The sequence below is a fragment of the Hoplias malabaricus genome, chromosome X1 (genome assembly GCF_029633855.1).
Source record: "Hoplias malabaricus isolate fHopMal1 chromosome X1, fHopMal1.hap1, whole genome shotgun sequence".
Lineage (NCBI taxonomy): Eukaryota > Metazoa > Chordata > Actinopteri > Characiformes > Erythrinidae > Hoplias > Hoplias malabaricus.
The window spans coordinates 21,008,249-21,025,880 of record NC_089818.1 but is presented as its reverse complement, the minus strand read 5'-3'; the positions used below and the strand labels follow the sequence as shown (position 1 = coordinate 21,025,880).

Below are 17,632 nucleotides of genomic sequence, written 5' to 3'. Positions count from 1 at the left end.
TCTCGTCTAAAAGGTGGACCAAAAGGTAAAGTGGACAGTGAATGGGCAGAAAATTTAAAACACATGGCTGTGTCTGGTCCACTCTAGCCCCACATACAGTAACACTCCCAAATTATACCTGTATTTTGTTGGTCCCGAGGGGAGATACTAGCCACTGAAATTCAGGGTGAAAAGGGAAAATATGGAGAGCAAGAGATGGGCTTTTGTAACTAGAGAGCACTTATATGTTAAGTGGAAAAGATAAATTTGACCTTTGAGTGTAGACTATACAAGTCTGTACAGAACATTGGAAATGTTACTGTACATTCGTAAAATACAGTTATTAATGGAGGCTACATCACTTATACTATATCTGCATTAATTCGTTATAAGGGAACAAACATTTGTAAGTTATGCGAGGGAAAGTAGGACAAATAAGAGCTGCATTAAATCTGTTTCTTTAGCCATATTTATGTTGGCGACTCCGTTTGAAGATTTGTTTCGCTAGAAATACCCGCCGAGTGCGCAGAGGATTGTGGGAGTTTGCGGAGAAGTAAAATGGCGGACTTGGCAAACGAAGGTAGGCGATGGGGAGAAGCGAAGAAACACAAAACAAAGGCAATAAAACTGAGAGGAGACGTGCGGGAGCAGGGTCTCGGTGACGAGAGAAAACTGCTATTCTCTCTCTTCTCTTCGCTTGTTAGTAGCGGGTGGTTTTAGGAGCTGACTGACAGTTACTAACGAGAATCTCCAGATCCCGCTGTTAGCCGCTAGTTGAGCTCCGCTAATGCGAATAAGGCTCACTTCTTCGCATAGTTTTCAGATCCACCTTAAAACCGAGGGGCATCAGAGCACAACCGAGGCACAGTTTAAGGTGGAACCGAAAAGTCAAATACGAAGCTTGAATAAAATATCACTTTCAGACTCTTGAGTTAGTTTTTAAATACAGATTAGATGTTTAAATGTGTAAAAAACCTCGCAGGTATATGTTGAGCATGTAAATGTAGCTAACGGTAGTTTGAAGCCTTAATTGTTTTGAAATCCTTCAGGGACTTGACAAATATTGAACAACCTTAGCGTGTCTGTTCCCCAAATACTTTTAGACCTCTGAATGTGTCCCACACTTAATCTTTTCCATCTTGAAAACATCGTATTTTGTCGGAATCATTACTTTAATAGTTTGTGTTTCAGAGGCGAAGTTTACACCGGTAACATCAACGTTAGCTCTAAGCATGAAACGGCCACGGTCCAGTGATGTATCCTGCACTTGGTGTTCTTCAATAGCCTAATGCATAAAACTCTTATAGAGGATATTATTTCATGTTTGGTCAATTGAAATGTGTAGAGAAGTTGGATTTCATTTCATTTTACTATAGCGCCACAGTTGAACTTGGACGGGGCTAGCATGCTACATTTGTGATGAAAATTGGCTTTGCTGAGCTTAGACGGCTATTTTTAGCTGCTCAACCGCAAGGATCAGAGATATTTACCAACTGTAAAGATTTTATATGGTACGAACGTGGCTGTAGATTTCACAAAGTACAAGATCCGAATCGAAACAATACTCGCTAACATTAGGTAAGCTTAGCTACGTGATGTCGTGGTTTTGTCACTCGGTCGGGGCGGGGTGGTCGGAAAACTGTGCTATACTCGTGGCGTGTGGGGCACTTTTGTTTTGAGGCGGTTGATCTCGCATCACCCGCATCCCTCGGAGTAGTTAATGACTGACACACGGCCCGATGCTGGGACTGAACAAGTGGTTCCATCCTTTCTCCATCTCTGTGTAATATTCTCTGTGTACTGTTGGTGAACCTGACTGAGATGTGTGCTAAATCCGGGACCGCCCACCCTCTGCTCTCAGTGAAACGAAAGCTCTCCTGCACATGACTCTGGAGCTTTGCCTACTCCAGCCATCTACATTAGAGTCATTACTATGTGGGTAGTCACATTACAGTGACCAAAACCGTTGGAGCGCTCACCTCCAAGTTTGATTATTGTCAGTCATTTTAAAATCCTTGACTTGTTTCAGCTCATAATGCAGCCAAGATGTCTCTCAGGTGTTTGTAGCCAAATGGGGCTCGACTTGGATGTGTTTTTGTGTTAAAGTAAACAATAAACAATTAAGAATATACAACTAATATATTAAACCGCTTTGTGTTTACAAACCTCGCTTCCAGAAACAGTCACAATGTACACAATGCAAATAGATCATTTTGACTAGTGTTTTAAATTAAATCTTATGAAAAAGATGTTAAATGTTGTTTTGAGAATACACTCATTTTTAATTGATATTTACAATATGTTATAAAAAATGGAACTTACCTATTAATTTAAAAGAAATTGAAAAATGTTCAGATAATACCTTGAACAGGTGACACATGCTTGTGTAAAAACGCTAGCTTTCCTCAAAGGATCAGTCATAATAGCATCAGTGAAATGAAAGGCTTAGGCCTTTATGAGCGATGTTGACTTATGCCTTGCCATTTTGTCAAAAAAAAGCTGCAAAAATAATGTGATATTTTCCTGCATTTTATAAGTGGCATACATAATTATGCAGTTAAAGAATTGTAGATATTTCGCTTGGTCAGGTGTATAATGTCATTAACAGACAGGGATATTCCTGATTCAGAAATGTCCCAGCTTAAAATGCAAGGCTGGAAACCTTGTGTGTTATTGACCTATGGTCTGCAGACAGCACTGTGTTAATTGGGTCTCTTATTAAATGTTTTTCTGTGCTGGATATTTATATCGTTGTCAGTAAACACCATATGTCGCAGACTTCTCTGCTCTCCGGCGGCTCTGAAAATAATACATGCACAGTTAAAATATATTCTGATCTATGGAAATAATTCACATTGTTGTTAAGTTTAAAAGCCAGGGACTGTTATGGTATGAAGTCTTTTAGTGTAAGTGGATGTTGCCTGTTGGTAAAGGTACTATTATTGCAGAAAGGCAAATATATATTTCACATACTTTGATATAAATCTGTATATTGTTACAGCTGTTATACCTGTTAATACAGAGGATAACTACTGCTGAATTAGTACAGTGTGGATATTACCCACTTAGAATGTATATGTTATATGCTTTATATAGTATTTTTGACTAGTCCACATTATCCTGATATTCCTGGGGAGAGACTGGTACCTTTGGTCACCTTATGTGGCCAAGAACCACCTACTACAGCAAGAAAAGATTTGACTGACACACAAAAGGACCAATCACAAGTTTGTTATTTTGGCATTCTGTGTAGGAGGCGGCTGATAGCCAATCAGAACAGAGCTGGCTTAATCCTGACAGTGAAGCAAACTTAACGCAGTGAAAGTACCAGAGACTATGATATTCCTCAACCTGCTTACTGCTGACGTAATGCTTTTGATCAACAGGGAATTTTGATGTCTTGGTGACTTGTTTTTTATATATATAAATCTGGATATTGGTACAGATGATATAACTGTTAATACAGAGGATCACCACTGCTAAAAATACGTTCAGTGTCAAGACAGCTCATATGTCTTTGTTTATTTACAACACATTAGGTGTATCCTAAACCTCCTTTACATGTGCCAGACTTTTTCTGGGTAGGAAGGTCAATTCAAGTACTAAAAATAACTCTTTCGTTTTATAAATAGGAACTTGGGGGGTATTTGATCCACTACCCAACACTTGTGTGCGCCTGGTTGTTTCAGTTCGTGGAGAATGTTATTTATGGTGAATTGGATCGGGGTACAAGAAATATAGCACAGATGCTTAGAATATGGAAGGTGCCTTCAGTCTCCAAAGTTTGTAAATTGCGCTGTTCTTATTTGTTTTTAAAACATCAAGCACATTCATGCTTCATAAAGTTTTACATTATTGTTATCCTTCTGTAATGAATGTCACACGCATTTCATTTAGATTTTAAGGTAAATGTCAAACGAAACTGTCAGATGAATGGCAACAATATACTTTTTTTATTATTAGTTATTTATTTATTTATTTTTACAGAGAAGCCTGCCATAGCTCCACCAGTGTTTGTGTTTCAAAAAGACAAGGCACAGAAGGTGGGTCTGAGTTAACATACTTTTATATTTCCTATATTCCCTTTGTTAAATGTTCTTTTGCTGTTTGAGTTCCACATTAGAGCCCTCGCTTCTTTTTGGCCATTATTAGTCCATACCTCTCTAATTCTGACATTAGCTTGCATTACTATGCTTTCAGACAGTTTATTTTTCTGCTGTAACCTCCTCAGTGCCTGATGTTAGTGCCTAATTGTTACTTAGTTAAAATCTCTACGATTACCACTGCAGGTATGGTTAATGAGCTCAGGTGTGTTCAGGGCTGTTGTAAATTAAAGATTAGGGCTGCAACAATAGAAAAATAATATAATAATATTTTAATGCTTTGTAACACAACTTCATTCAAAATCAATATGTCAAGCAGTGTGCCACAAGTGACTCTGTTTTAACACAAGGTAGATGTTTAGGAGATTTTAAAATATGCAGAGTTGTGTAAATGAAGTGTTCATTGAAGGCTTAACCTACTGTGACAGCCCTACTCTAATTGATTGGACATGTCCCTGTAAATGTGCAAGCTTGATGTTGAATTTACTTCTTATTAAATTGCTTTGTTTTCTAGCGATCTGCGGATGGATCCAGCGCTGAGGATGGCGAAGGTGCATTTGATTTATTTTATGCTTTAAATCACATTTACAGTGGTAGGGAAATGGTGATGTTGTTTATATTTAAGATACAGGTTACTTAAAACACTCTATTTGCTACTCAGATCTTTATGTAAATTTGTTCAGAAAAGGATAACAATTGCTTTTTACAACAGAGAAACCCAAATTGGGGCAGGATAGTAAAAACAAATCTGAATTAATCCGTGTTGTTGTCTGAGGTTTGCAGCTATGTGTGGCCTATTTATAGATTTAATCAGTGCTTCACAGACTATTTATATAATGTGAAATTAGAAAGTCAGTTAAAGACCAAGCCAAGATCTATATGCTATGAGTGGTCTTTGAGCTCATTGTGGGGTTGTGTTTTCTTCAGACTCAGACAGAGAGGATGGGGAATACTGTCCTCCAGTAAAGAGAGAGAGAACCTCGTCTTTAACACAATTCCCGCCTTCACATTCAGGTAAAAAACTTATTCCATTATGGTTTTGACCAGAATAAAATGTTCACATTTTATTGGCTGTTTAACACGAGGGGTGTATAAACTGTTAAAATTCCATGGGAAATTTTTAGAAAACTTTTTTTAATTGATTCAACAAACCTTTTCAAAAGAATGATTCATTCATGAATCTGTCATTAGTGAGCAGTATTCGGAAACACCAGCTGCCAAAGGGGAATCAGCTTTCCATAAAGGATATTCTTGTTCTTATTTTTTAAAGGCTAAGCACCAGCGATATGAAAGTGTCCAACAAATAAATACAGTGGAATTTGAGTTCCTAACTTGTGTTTATTGATGGTCAGAAAACATGTTATTTCTTACTAATTCAAGGAATAACGTTTAAAAGACCGCTGGTCTTTACAACTCTAGAAGCTGCACTTAATTTAATGCAAAATGAGGAAAAGGTGTGTTGTTTTTGGCTGCAATCATTCAATGTACAGTGGGACATCTGTGCACAAATGGCCCAAAGATCCCAAAATATCCAGAAAATGGACTAAATTTGTCAACTTTAAACGGACACTTTGGAAAGGACCCTCCGCTCACTCCGTTATCTGTAGCTCATTTCACTGGCGCTTTTCCAACAATATGGGCATGTAAGGACACCAACGAAAGGTGTTCAAGAGCCTCTGTAACATGGAGGTAAACAGGGTAAGGACACTCACTTCGCCTGTTTTAGTTGGTGTTAGTTAACGTTAGCTTGACTCGCTAAACTCGGTGTCTCAGATTACACTCGGCTACGTAGCTGCATTACGGAGGTTTATAGTGTCGGATGAATTCGAGTTCGACTTCGATCACATTTACAAGAATAACGGTACCTCTACATTTGAGTTTAGCTTATTGCTAGGCTATTGTCATGAATAATGTTGGTTATTTAGCTAGATACTGTCATAACAGTCAGTCATAACGGTGTTTTACCGCGGCGTTGTTCAGCTGTTGTCCACCAGTGACATCACGGTTGCGTTCAAGAATTTCCGTAGAGAGCTCGGGTTTTTTCGTGAATTTAATAAAATTGTCAGTTTTAAAGCAAATTAAGCTGCTATTTTCATTTTAATTCATACTTATATATGTCAGTAACTCAAATAATGTGAAATATTCATGGAGGTCCATTAAGTGGTGCTTAGCCTTTAACTGTTGTTGTTTAAAAACTCGCTATTATTAAAACTTTTAATTGATCATACTGTTTTAAAAAAATGAATAAAAAAAATTAATACACACAGTGAATGATATACTGTCATAGAAAACGTCTTGTAAAATGAGTGCTGTGAAACTGAGGCCACAGGCAGACATTTAGAGTAGCTTAACAACTAACATTTTAAGATTATTAGCTCAACATTGTTGCAGTTTATAATGCTGGTCCAGTGTTTGGAACTTCCCTGCTTGCTATTTTTTTGGCTGTGCAGGGGGAGTGTCAGTTTTAACAGATTTGATGTCCAAACACAGCATAAGTGGTCAAAGAGCTCTGGTGCAATAAAGAAACTTGTTTATGCCCCCTCTGTGACTTATCCTGCTGTGATTAAATTTAGCTTGGCCTGCTCTTTGATTAGGAAATCTTCTCTGAAACCTTAAAACCCATAACCCCTCCCACCCCTTCAAAATCACGTTTAACAATCTGGATGTGTCCACAATCTTTAATTTCCCCTGGGGATCAATAAAGTATCTATCTATCTATCTATCTATCAATCATTCTCCTGAGGTGCTCACAGTAAGCATTGCAGTAAACCAAACTGCCAATAGTGGCATGGCTGAACAAGACTATAACCTGAACATAATACTCACCATGTGACACATCAGCTGTTGCATTAAAATGTAACACCCGTCTTCTGTGCCAGAAGATGTTTGCTCATCGTGCTGTTTAATCACACTCTCTCTCCCTTTATGTGTACTTCTCTTGCTGCAGTTTCCAAGAATAATGTGTTTATGCCCTCAAGTTTCTGCCAGTCTCCAACAGGCAACTCTGACTCAGAGCCAGGTGAGAAAGTGGGATATTACCTCATGTGTAGGCTTTTTTTATAGGAAATCTAAGCTCCTGTTCCAGTGGAACATTCATTTCAGTTGTAATTACTGAATATCCATTAGAAATTAGTGATGAGCTGTGAACATTCAGTTATAATTATGTGGAAATACATGGATCATTCAATTTCTTCTGTACCTGTTTGTTGTATACATATTGTGTTCAGTTATTTTGAGAGGAAAAGATGCGACTGTGATGATGTCCGTATTCCCCCAGACCACCCATACAATGCAAAATTTAAATTGTTGTTTTGGTTGTTCCCACAAACGCAATGCTGTTATTAAGCAACATTTCTGTGTTTTGTCCACTAAGCTACTTTTCCACAAAAGATAGAACTGAGGAATGAAGCAGTTTCACTATTAGGAAATATTTAGGAAAACGTGTGATGTTTATATTAGTTGCGACATGCTCTTTTTTATCCACATTTATACAGTTTATACAGACTGTTTTGTTAAAGTGCAAGGAGCATATTTTGAATATTAAAGACGAGGGAATAAAAGGGAAGTTATGAGGAAAATATCAGTGTGTTTCAGACACATAGAGGAGCTTTTTATATCTGTCTGTTTTAAGAACGATGAGAGTAGAGAGTAGACGGTGTGCTCAGCTACCATCTCGGCAAGAGCAAGAATGTGCTAAAGTAGGTCTCTGTGCCTGAAGGGGACTTTTCCTAAGCACACTGACCAGGAAGTGGTCAAACAGCAATCTCTGGGGTTGCTACAGAAACAGAATTCATCTTGGCTGTGAGGCGCTGGGTAGGGGAAGATGGATGGAGAGATTCAGAAACTGAACTGAGCTGTGGTTTAATAGAGAGATAGTGAAGGCTTTGGGCTGGTGTTGACCTGTTTTGTAACATACTGCTGTGTGTCCTGCTGAGAAGCTTTTGTTTTTATCTGTGTGGGAGGGTGAACATGAAAGATAAAGAAACACAAAAAATGCAAACGCTGCCTCAAAATGTATGTTTGAATTTATTTGGATTATTTTATCTTATTGTTTTCTGTTTAGAGGAGAAGCCTGTAGGGTTTCGGTTGAAACCTCCAACTCTGATCCATGGCCAGGCCCCCAGTGCAGGTAAGACTCTCTGTGTGCATTGGGACAAAATTTACAATTATTCTGTTTTGTTATTCTAAATTTTAACGTAAAATCACTGTAATTTAAATGCCATTAGTCTTATTTTTTTTAAAGGAACTAGTTCAGCTAGCTAATTTCCTTTGGCCAGTTGTTATAATTTGATCAAAAACATGGGAAACAAAGTGTAATAAATGAATATCACTTATCAGTGGCTCATAACTGCTCCAAATATTACTGGATTTTCCTTGATGTTTAAGCCTGAGGTTTAGTTTCTAGTGTCTTGGTGCTCCCTCAAGTAGTTTAGGCTGCTTTAGACCATTCTGTTTCAGATCCAATCCATTAGTAGGTTGTTTTGCAGGTGTCCCCAGTCAGAAACCCAAGGAGCAGCAGCGCAGTGTCCTGAGACCTGCTGTTCTTCAAGCACCACCCACTAAGATCCTCACAGAGCCCAGCAAGAGCAGTGAGTGCATTCCTACAGTCTTATATCTTTGTGACCTCATGTTCAGTCTTAAGATGACATGTACACTTAATCCTGGTTTTGAAATGTGAGCACCCAGTATGGAATGCCACTGATAGAAACAGGCCCTGAATACAGGGGGTCCTCGACTTACAACGTTAATCCGTTCCTACGTCGTGTTGTAAACCGATTTTCGGTGTAAGTCGGAACATACGTACATACTGTACGTAAATAACATACTGTAAGCACTTATCCTAGCCTAACACTTATCCTCCTCGGTCTTGAGCCGCGTATTCATCCGCCGCACACACCAAACATGAAGTTCACGTTACGATGTTTACGACGCAAAGCCACTTAAGTCGAAACAAGGCTTAATACAGTAAATGAGAGATGTGTCATAACCACGAAACATCATAACTCGGGACTGAAGTAACCCAAGCACCTCCTGTATATGTATGTATATTTTATGTGCTGAATTCTGAAAATACCTCTACAAGTCAACTGCTAAAATGAAGTTGTCCACTGATTGTACTCTTCTATGAGATGATGGTTTTTGACAGTGATAATAAAATATTAACTAACCCACAGACACCTTGTTTATTATCAGTGGCAGTATTTAAAATGTCAGCCATGCTAACATGCCCAACAATTTGATGTAGTCTTACAGGAAAGGTCAAAATTAGAGAACGTTTTACTTTTTTCTAATGTTCAGATTCACTGCTCATCTCTACTAAAGTTTAACATAACTTGATCAGCAACCCATCTATTTATCTTTCATGCTCTGAAATGCTCAAAAAAAGAAAAAGTCTGACCAGAATTAGAGAAAATTTAGATTTCAATTGAATTTGTTTGATAGTTACAGCTGTCAACAACTACGAGCTTGTTGATAAACATTTACCTCACTTCTTGCCAAGAGGCACAATGGCTGCTGAAGTAAATTGAACCATGATGCTTTCTTCATATCTGACTTCTTCACACACTTTGGATTTTGTCTTGTGCCAGTTGTAATGCTTCTCATCTGTCACAACGAAACTAAACTTGCTCTTATCACTAAAGTGATTTTGGCAGAAGTTCTGCTCAGTCCAGACAAGTTGCGTCTCAGTTAAAGGGTAGTCTAAGCTTATACTTATTTCAGAAACAACATTGAAACAACATAGCCCAGTCAGTACTGAATTGGTGAGCAGTTCCACCTGAAGTGTTGAACCATAGAGAGTCATCTTATTGCTACATTTTCTTTTATTTTTTTTCTTTGCATTTTTGGGGACTGTGGAAATTAGGACTTAAAATAATTAGTGACGTTACAACTGAACCTTGGCACAACCAATCACTCCTGCAGCGAAATATAAAAAAAGATCAAATATAGACAATAATTTCATGTGTCAAACAAAGTAGCTGCTGGAGTTTTCAAAGCAGTGGAAAAGCCACTACCCAGACACTAAGCATCTTTATGTGTTTAGTTCAGGAGTTGTTCACAGGAGTTAAGGAAAACAACCCTAAAAATATCATTGAAAATGTTGATTGTGTATTAAGTTATTAAGGTCAAAGTAATTGTATTCCATTGACTTTGTTTTTCCAAAGTTGCACAGTTTTGTACACTGTTTTGTTTATTTTGGAATAATTAATTAACTAATTAAGAGTTTTAATGTGTCATGTTTCTTTGATAGATGCAAACTGTGGAACAAACGGTGTGGGGAAGTTTTCAGATGCAGCGACAGAAGGCCGGTCGATTTTCATGAACAACACAGAAAGCTCAAACAAATCACCGGTGGGGAGGACTGCTTGCTAAATTTCTGTCTGCTTTAATCAAATTCGAATATATATATATATATGTACTCCAGCACACGCATCCACACAAAAAACACATGGGGTATCGTTGTTGGAAACATACTGTTTTTGTGGTTGTCGAATAAGGAAATAGCAGCTGTAGTCATGTCATCAGACAGATTTAGATATTTATAGTGTAGCTGCCACAAAGTCACTAACTAATGTTTCTCTCAACCGTTATTCAGCTGTGGCTCTTTGGTGTTTAGGAAATGGTACATTATTTACTGCTGCTGTTTCTGTTGCCATATGATAGTTTTTCTTGTTGCTGCTCAAACTTGATCTCTACTCAAGCCTTTGTGTTCATATTTGACATTTATGTCTCCCTGCAGAAGAAAGAAAACGAAGGTGGGGAGAATGGAGGAGGAAAGACAGAAGAGAATGCACAGAAGAAAGATGCAGTGGTTGACTCGGGTTTTGTATTTGGGCAAAATATCAAAGAGAGGGCAAAGGTCAGTGGGTGGAGATCATGTTTAAAATTTTTGCTCAGTATTATTGTGAATGTTTTTATTAGAGTATAATAGAGTTTGTGTTAGAAAATGCCATGCCTCAGACGGTTTAAACTTTTTCTACAGTTGGATGAGATCAGCGCAGTCAATGAATCTAAAGACTTGACACAGGACTCTCAGTCTGAGAGTACAAATTACTTCCTGCAGTACATGGACAATTCAAGGTTATTTCCATTGTTTTTTTTTTTTCTCTTTCATATTTTCATAGAGTTTTTCTTTAATTTCTTCATTCCCTCACACTGTTTCTCAGTAGTTGTCTAAGTCTGAGTTTGTTTTGCTTTTCAGCTCTCTGAATGCTACCAACAAAACAGAAAAAGGAGCCAAGTTCGTCTTTGGCCAGAACATGTCTGAGAGAGTGCTGGTGAGTAGATGCGCTGTTGCCAAACAAGAAATTACTGGCTGTACTCAGTGGTTTGGGTTTGTGAATGTATTATAATGTAGCACAGCGATGGACTGCAATTTCAGAACATCCTGAATAAGTCTGAGGGGAAACTGAGAACATAGATTGTTGAATTATGTTTGTGTCTGTTTCAGAGTCCTCCAAAAGGCAGTGAATCAACAGCAGATGGTAGTAAAGATACAGCTTCAGCATCAGAGCCCTCTTCGCTGGAGGCCACCCCAGAAAAGAGTGTGTACCCTGTTTAAAGTTGTTTGCTTCTGCACAGAAATGAGAGACCTTCTTTTTAAAATAATACTTATCCTGAAATTAATTAGTGTGTTTAAAAAAAACAATTATAGAAGCTTATAGGAAGAATTTAGTCATTTATGAGCAAGGATAGATTGACCATATGCTCTGCACAAGCATCTCTAGGCTGGAGCTCATATCGTGGTTTCAGATTTTAAACTGACCACTTGTAAACTTTAAAATCAGTGAAGGCAATATTAACTGTGATAGATATGCAGCCATCCTGGAGTAACACATGCTGCCTCTTAGACAATTTTTCCAGGATGTCCATGTGTACTTCTAACTGACGCCAAGTTATATTGTGCAACAGCTTGGCTATGTAATAAGTGATTGCGGGCGCTAGACTGGCCCACCTGCAGTCCAGACCCGTCTCCCACTAAAAATGTGTGTCGCGTTCACGAAGTGCAAAATATGGCAATGAAACTTGTACAGCTGAAGACTTGTATAACATGCAAAACATTCTGGTTTCAAAACTGGATCACTGGGTTCCAAGTTACATAACATTGTAACTTAGGAGTAATGAAAAAGTTTGCTTGACTAACTTACATCATGCAAACTACATGCCCTAGTTGTCACAACGCTGCCTCCAACTTCATCAATTTATAGATATATTACGATATCATTTAATGTTTAGAAATGACCAAATGTATTCAGGCTGCAGCAGTGGCAGATGCTACAGTTCATAGCTCATTCTGTCTATTGTCGCTGTTGAATGAACAACATTTATCTCAATTTTTATCAGTTATTTGTTTGCCTCATTTGAACAAATTAGAAATGAAAATTACTTGCAATAAAATCTTTTTACATTGACGTCCATTGAAATTTAAGAAGGTTTCTACCTCCATCTGTCTTCTGTAAAATTGCTATTTTGGAGATGCATGTTTTTCATTGAACAGCGACGCTGTGTTTATATGGAACTATGCTAAACAGGGACCATTTAGCTTGCTAGTTAAAGCTTAGAAAGCTTTGTCCAGCATGCATGTATCTTTTAACAAAAACATGAAATATCTGCGGCGGCACGGTGGTGCAGCAGATAGGTGTCGCATTTACACAGCTCCAGGGACCGGGAGGTTGTGGGTTCAATTCCCGCTCCAAGTGACTGTCTGCGAGGAGTGTGGTGTGTTCTCTCTGTGTCTGCGTGGGTTTCCTCCGGGTGACTGTCTGTGAGGAGTGTGGTGTGTTCTCTCTGTGTCTGCGTGGGTTTCCTCCCACAGTCCAAAAACACACGTTGGTAGGTGGATTGACGACTCAAAAGTGTCCATAGGTGTGAGTGAATGTATGAGTGTGTGTGTTGCCCTGTGAAGGACTGCCGCCCCCTCCAGGGTGTATTCCCGATAAGGGTTACAGATAATGAATGAATGAATGATATACCTCAACTTGGTTTTCTGTAATGTGACACTCTCAACAGACCATTTGATGCTGTGCTCATGCGACACCTCCTCAGGAAGACACACTTCTATTTAAATACATTGGTTTTCACAGTGATACTAAAACTTCTGCTTCACTTATTGATTTGCACATATTTTAAAAAAAGATATGGATCCAGTTAAATGTGCTTTAATAGTTCTGTTACATTATATTTTATGCTTAATGCTAATCAACCCTCTTTTAGTAGTAGTTCAGGTCCAGTTTAATACTTTGTCTGTTCAGATCATAGTGTGACGGAATCTCTAGAGGAGTCAGCAGCAGCATACACCAAAGCCACAGCCAAGAAGTGCATTTTGGAGAAAGTGGAAGTTCGCACCGGGGAAGAAGCAGAGAGCAATGTGCTACAGGTCAGTTTTAAGGCTCCAATGAGGAAAAAAATATTGCTTATATTTTATAGTTCTGATCACTTTGTAGATTAATTAACGTCAATGTCTTCACTGGAAAAGTAATAATTAGTGAGAAGAGTACATCTGCTATGATTGTGCTTCCAAACCTTAGAGTGCCTTACAACATTTTCCCTTGCATTTGTCCTACAGATGCAGTGTAAGCTGTTTGTGTTTGATAAGCCGGCTCAGTCGTGGATTGAGCGAGGTCGAGGGCTGCTGAGACTCAACGACATGGCCTCCACAGACGATGGAACATTACAGTCCAGACTAGGTCAGAGCGGATGTTGATTACACCTGCATTTGTATTTATTTTGATATTAGATGAATGTTGATGTACAACAATCTGGCTTCATGAAACATACATCAAACAATTATTTTTTTAAAAACTAGTAGGTAAAAAATGGTGGAATCAAGCAAAGTTGAGTGGAAAAATTTATGAATAATTAGGGAAATAGAAATCATATTAAGGCATTTGTTGGGACATGGACTTACAGTTACAGCTTTGAGATTACAGCTTTCTCAAATAGTAGTTGGAGTTAATGCTTATTTTCATGTTTTTTTTTTCTTCTCTTTCCTGTTCTTCCTGATGATCAGTGATGCGCACCCAGGGTAGTCTACGGCTGATTCTGAACACTAAACTGTGGGCTCAGATGCAGGTAGACAAGGCAAGCGAAAAAAGCGTCCGCATCACAGCCATGGACACAGAGGACCAAGGTGTTAAGGTCTTCCTCATATCGGTATGTGAAGCAATGTTACACTTTTTAATTACAATAATAAACCTGCAGTTCCATTGATTCAGAAATATTCTACCATGTACATGCACATTACAATTGCGTTCTCATACAGTCCTGATTTTAACATTTGCTTCAGACAATAGACGTGTAGCAGCGGCTTGTTGAAGTTCGGTTCCGACTGAGATGTAGATTGTTGGGTTGGAGATTTTTGCTTCACAATTTTCTACACGCTTTATCTAAAAGTAATTAAAAATAATAATAATAATCAAGGCGCAGCAGGTAGTGTCACAGTCACACAGCTCCAGGGGACTGGAGGTTGTGGGTTCAATTCCTGCTCCGGGTGACTGTCTGTGAGGAGTTGGTGTGTTCTCCCTGTGTCTGCGTGGGTTTCCTCCGGGTGACTGTCTGTGAGGAGTGTGGTGTGTTCTCCCTGTGTCTGTGTGGGTTTCCTCCGGGTGACTGTCTGTGAGGAGTGTGGTGTGTTCTCCCTGTGTCTGCGTGGGTTTCCTCCGGGTGACTGTCTGTGAGGAGTGTAGTGTGTTCTCTCTGTGTCTGTGTGGGTTTCCTCCGGGTGACTGTCTGTGAGGAGTGTGGTGTGTTCTCCCTGTGTCTGCGTGGGTTTCCTCCGGGTGACTGTCTGTGAGGAGTGTAGTGTTTTCTCTCTGTGTCTGCGTGGGTTTCCTCTGGGTGACTGTCTGTGAGGAGTGTGGTGTGTTCTCCCTGTGTCTGCGTGGGTTTCCTCCGGGTGACTGTCTGTGAGGAGTGTAGTGTTTTCTCTCTGTGTCTGCGTGGGTTTCCTCCGGGTGACTGTCTGTGAGGAGTGTGGTGTGTTACAGATAATGAATGAATAATAATCAAAAGTTGCCACCTGTCCGCACTGGCTACTTAATTAATTATTTTACTCGCTAATAAATATTTGTGGTCGCAATTGCAACCATCTTAGTCGCAGTCTGGAGCCCTGTGATATGGAAGCTGATCCATAATTTTTCATGTACACACTTTTTTTTATTAATTCTCTTAAAAGTGATATTAAGATTAAGACACAATCAAATAATTGGAACAGGACTGCCGTACCTAAATGTTTGAAGTAGTATGATGCCTGTTCTTGAACACCCTTTTTGTCCTGCAGGCCAGCTCAAAGGATGCAGGGCAGCTGGCCGCGGCGCTGCACCATCGGATCCTGGCCCTGAAGAGCCGTGCTGAGCAGGAGCCCGAGAGCACACCCATACCCCCCCAGGCTGAGATCCCTCAGTCCAACGAGGAGGACAGTGATGATGATGAACTCGCTAACAACAGCAACAACAACAACAGCAGCAGCATCACCACCACTGCGGGGAACACCAGTACCAGTGGTATGCTTTTACCCACAAGCACAAGAACTGTTTGAATTGGATCAGCTCTTTGCACCACTTGTCAGTCAACCCAAAAGATTCATACTTTCCGTTTGACTTTGTTTTTCCTTGAAAAGATTAACCATGATCCTTCCATGAATCTAAACTATGCTTATAGCGCTATTTGAAGCAATCATCTGTTATTACCTCACGAGAATGGTCACTTTTATATTTCTTTTCTCCACTTCCCCAGGCACCTCTGAAACTCCTGGCGAGCCCCCAGCAGCTGAGAGCACATAACATAATGCACAGCTGCCTGACTGAAAACTGCTCAACAGGGTTGGCTTTTTTTTTTATTTTTATTTTTTTATTTTTTTTTTAAACCCCCCCCCCCCCTTGGTGGACGGCCTTAACCACCGTGATTCTCTCAGCCCAGCGCTGTGGAGTCCATCAGCTCCAACCCTGTAGCAGAGCTTCAGCGTCTCTCGCATAAAACTTGTGTAGTTCATTTTCCTCCTTCTGCATTTATTGTAAATCTGGAGTTCAATTTTTTTTTTTTATCATTTTGTTTGTTTGTTTTTTTATTTTTATTTTTTGATTCTGTTTAGTTTCCTGGACTGCAAACAAACAAACAAACAAAAAAAAAAACAAAAGAAAAACAGAGACTTTTCATTTATGGGTTTGGACTTGGCTTGCTCATCATATTGATGAGTGTGAGGGTATTCCTCTCTCTGTTTAAAGATACGGCACATGTCATGACTGCAGTTTCTACCGCAGGACCTTTTCTTTCTTTTTTTTAAAAACTTTGTTGCTCTCCCATATCTCTTTCTCTCTCTCTCTCTCTCTCACACACACACACTCTCGTACTCTCATATGCACTCTCCCATGACGTCATTGCCCAGAATCATTCAGCATCAGTGTAGTAGCTTCATGTCCCCACTCTGAAACCTTGGTCTTCATCCCCCTTACCCCCACCACCTTTGGTAGCTGTAACTCTTTTTGCTCTGGTTCTGACTTATTTCCAATGGTCCCACCAATCACCTCTGGTTTTTCCAAGCCGATATTCTTACTAGTCTGCTATGATGGTAGTTAAGTAGTTCTCTTATTGATGTAATGAATAAAGGACTAAACCAACACACGGACTGTGCTATTGTGGATCTGTGCTTCTAGAATAACCCCATCCCTGAGAAGAAGAGAGGAGGGAAAAAAAAAAAGATTATAAAGGGAATTTGCATTGCCTCGTCACCGTTACGGAGTTACCGACATCTACCCTGCGAGTGTGCGTATGGACAGACGTACTTGTTTGTTTTGAAAAAGATTACTGAAGCTTCAAAGTCGAAATCTCTACAGATACTCGTTATTTTCCATATTCTGAAGGTTTGTAATATGTTAACTTTTTTATTGTTTTATTTTATTAACTTTTTATCCATTTTCATGTCGTTGAAGACAGTACAGTGGAGATTTTGTTTTTCTTTGTGTGTTGAAACTTGGAGTGCGTTTAGAAATCCGACATGAATACGGAACTTCTCATGTAAATTTCTATGAATATATTATCATTTACTAGAACACCATGTCTCCAGTCTCCTTTACGAAATAAATAGTAAAAAAATCAAAGTTTTACAGAAGGAAAAACTTTGAAATAAATTTTTGTCTAATGTCAAACGTGGTCCATCGGTTACCTTGTTTTTTTTGTTTTTTAAAAAAGGGGGGAAAAAAAAGCTTGATTTGTGAGTGGAAATTGTAATGTTGAAGTTCTAAAAGAACTATCAAACAAAATGTTTAACAGTGAATAAAGATCTGCAGTCATGTTAGCAGTGTTATTTTACATCAGTCACTCTTAGCGATGTTTAAAATGAAATGGTATTTTCAGGAAACAGCTTGAATATCGACTCATCTGCTGTTGGAAGTCAGCATGTGTTGCTCGTTTCTATAATACGGATAATAGCTGCTTTTAAAAGACAGTTGGGATTTGCATTCAGTGATGGGACTGAGGAATGGGTTCAGAGTTTGGTTGCAGACTGGTGGTGTTTCTTGTTGAATGCCCGCTAGAGGGAGTCAGATTACTGTTAC

At 39.1% G+C, this 17,632-nt stretch overlaps 1 protein-coding gene across 2 annotated transcripts; it reads left to right on the top strand.

Moving 5' to 3' along the window:
- Positions 1-511: 511 nt before the first annotated feature.
- Positions 512-16,776, top strand: LOC136675676 (ran-binding protein 3-like). Of its 2 annotated transcripts, none has more exons than XM_066652371.1 (17): positions 512-559; positions 3,967-4,022; positions 4,597-4,633; positions 5,010-5,096; positions 7,030-7,101; positions 8,146-8,211; positions 8,570-8,671; positions 10,333-10,433; positions 10,822-10,941; positions 11,065-11,162; positions 11,284-11,359; positions 11,533-11,626; positions 13,334-13,458; positions 13,648-13,768; positions 14,092-14,234; positions 15,361-15,583; positions 15,816-16,776. In XM_066652371.1, exons 1-17 carry the CDS (start codon positions 538-540, stop codon positions 15,860-15,862), a joined length of 1,590 nt encoding a protein of 529 aa, XP_066508468.1. In that variant the 5' UTR covers positions 512-537; the 3' UTR covers positions 15,863-16,776. The 2 variants fall into 2 exon arrangements, with proteins under 2 accessions (XP_066508468.1, XP_066508467.1); XM_066652370.1 differs by having other exon boundaries at positions 8,558-8,671.
- Positions 16,777-17,632: the final 856 nt, after the last annotated feature.

What these genes read in the sequence shown, in the direction of transcription:
- LOC136675676 (XM_066652370.1), top strand. Translation starts at nt 538, where the DNA reads ATGGCGGACTTGGCAAACGAAG. An exon ending in CAACTCTGACTCAGAGCCAG is followed by an intron (nt 7,102 to 8,145) that starts GTGAGAAAGTGG and finishes TTTTCTGTTTAG; the next exon opens with AGGAGAAGCCTGTAGGGTTT. An exon ending in AAAGCTCAAACAAATCACCG is followed by an intron (nt 10,434 to 10,821) that starts GTGGGGAGGACT and finishes GTCTCCCTGCAG; the next exon opens with AAGAAAGAAAACGAAGGTGG.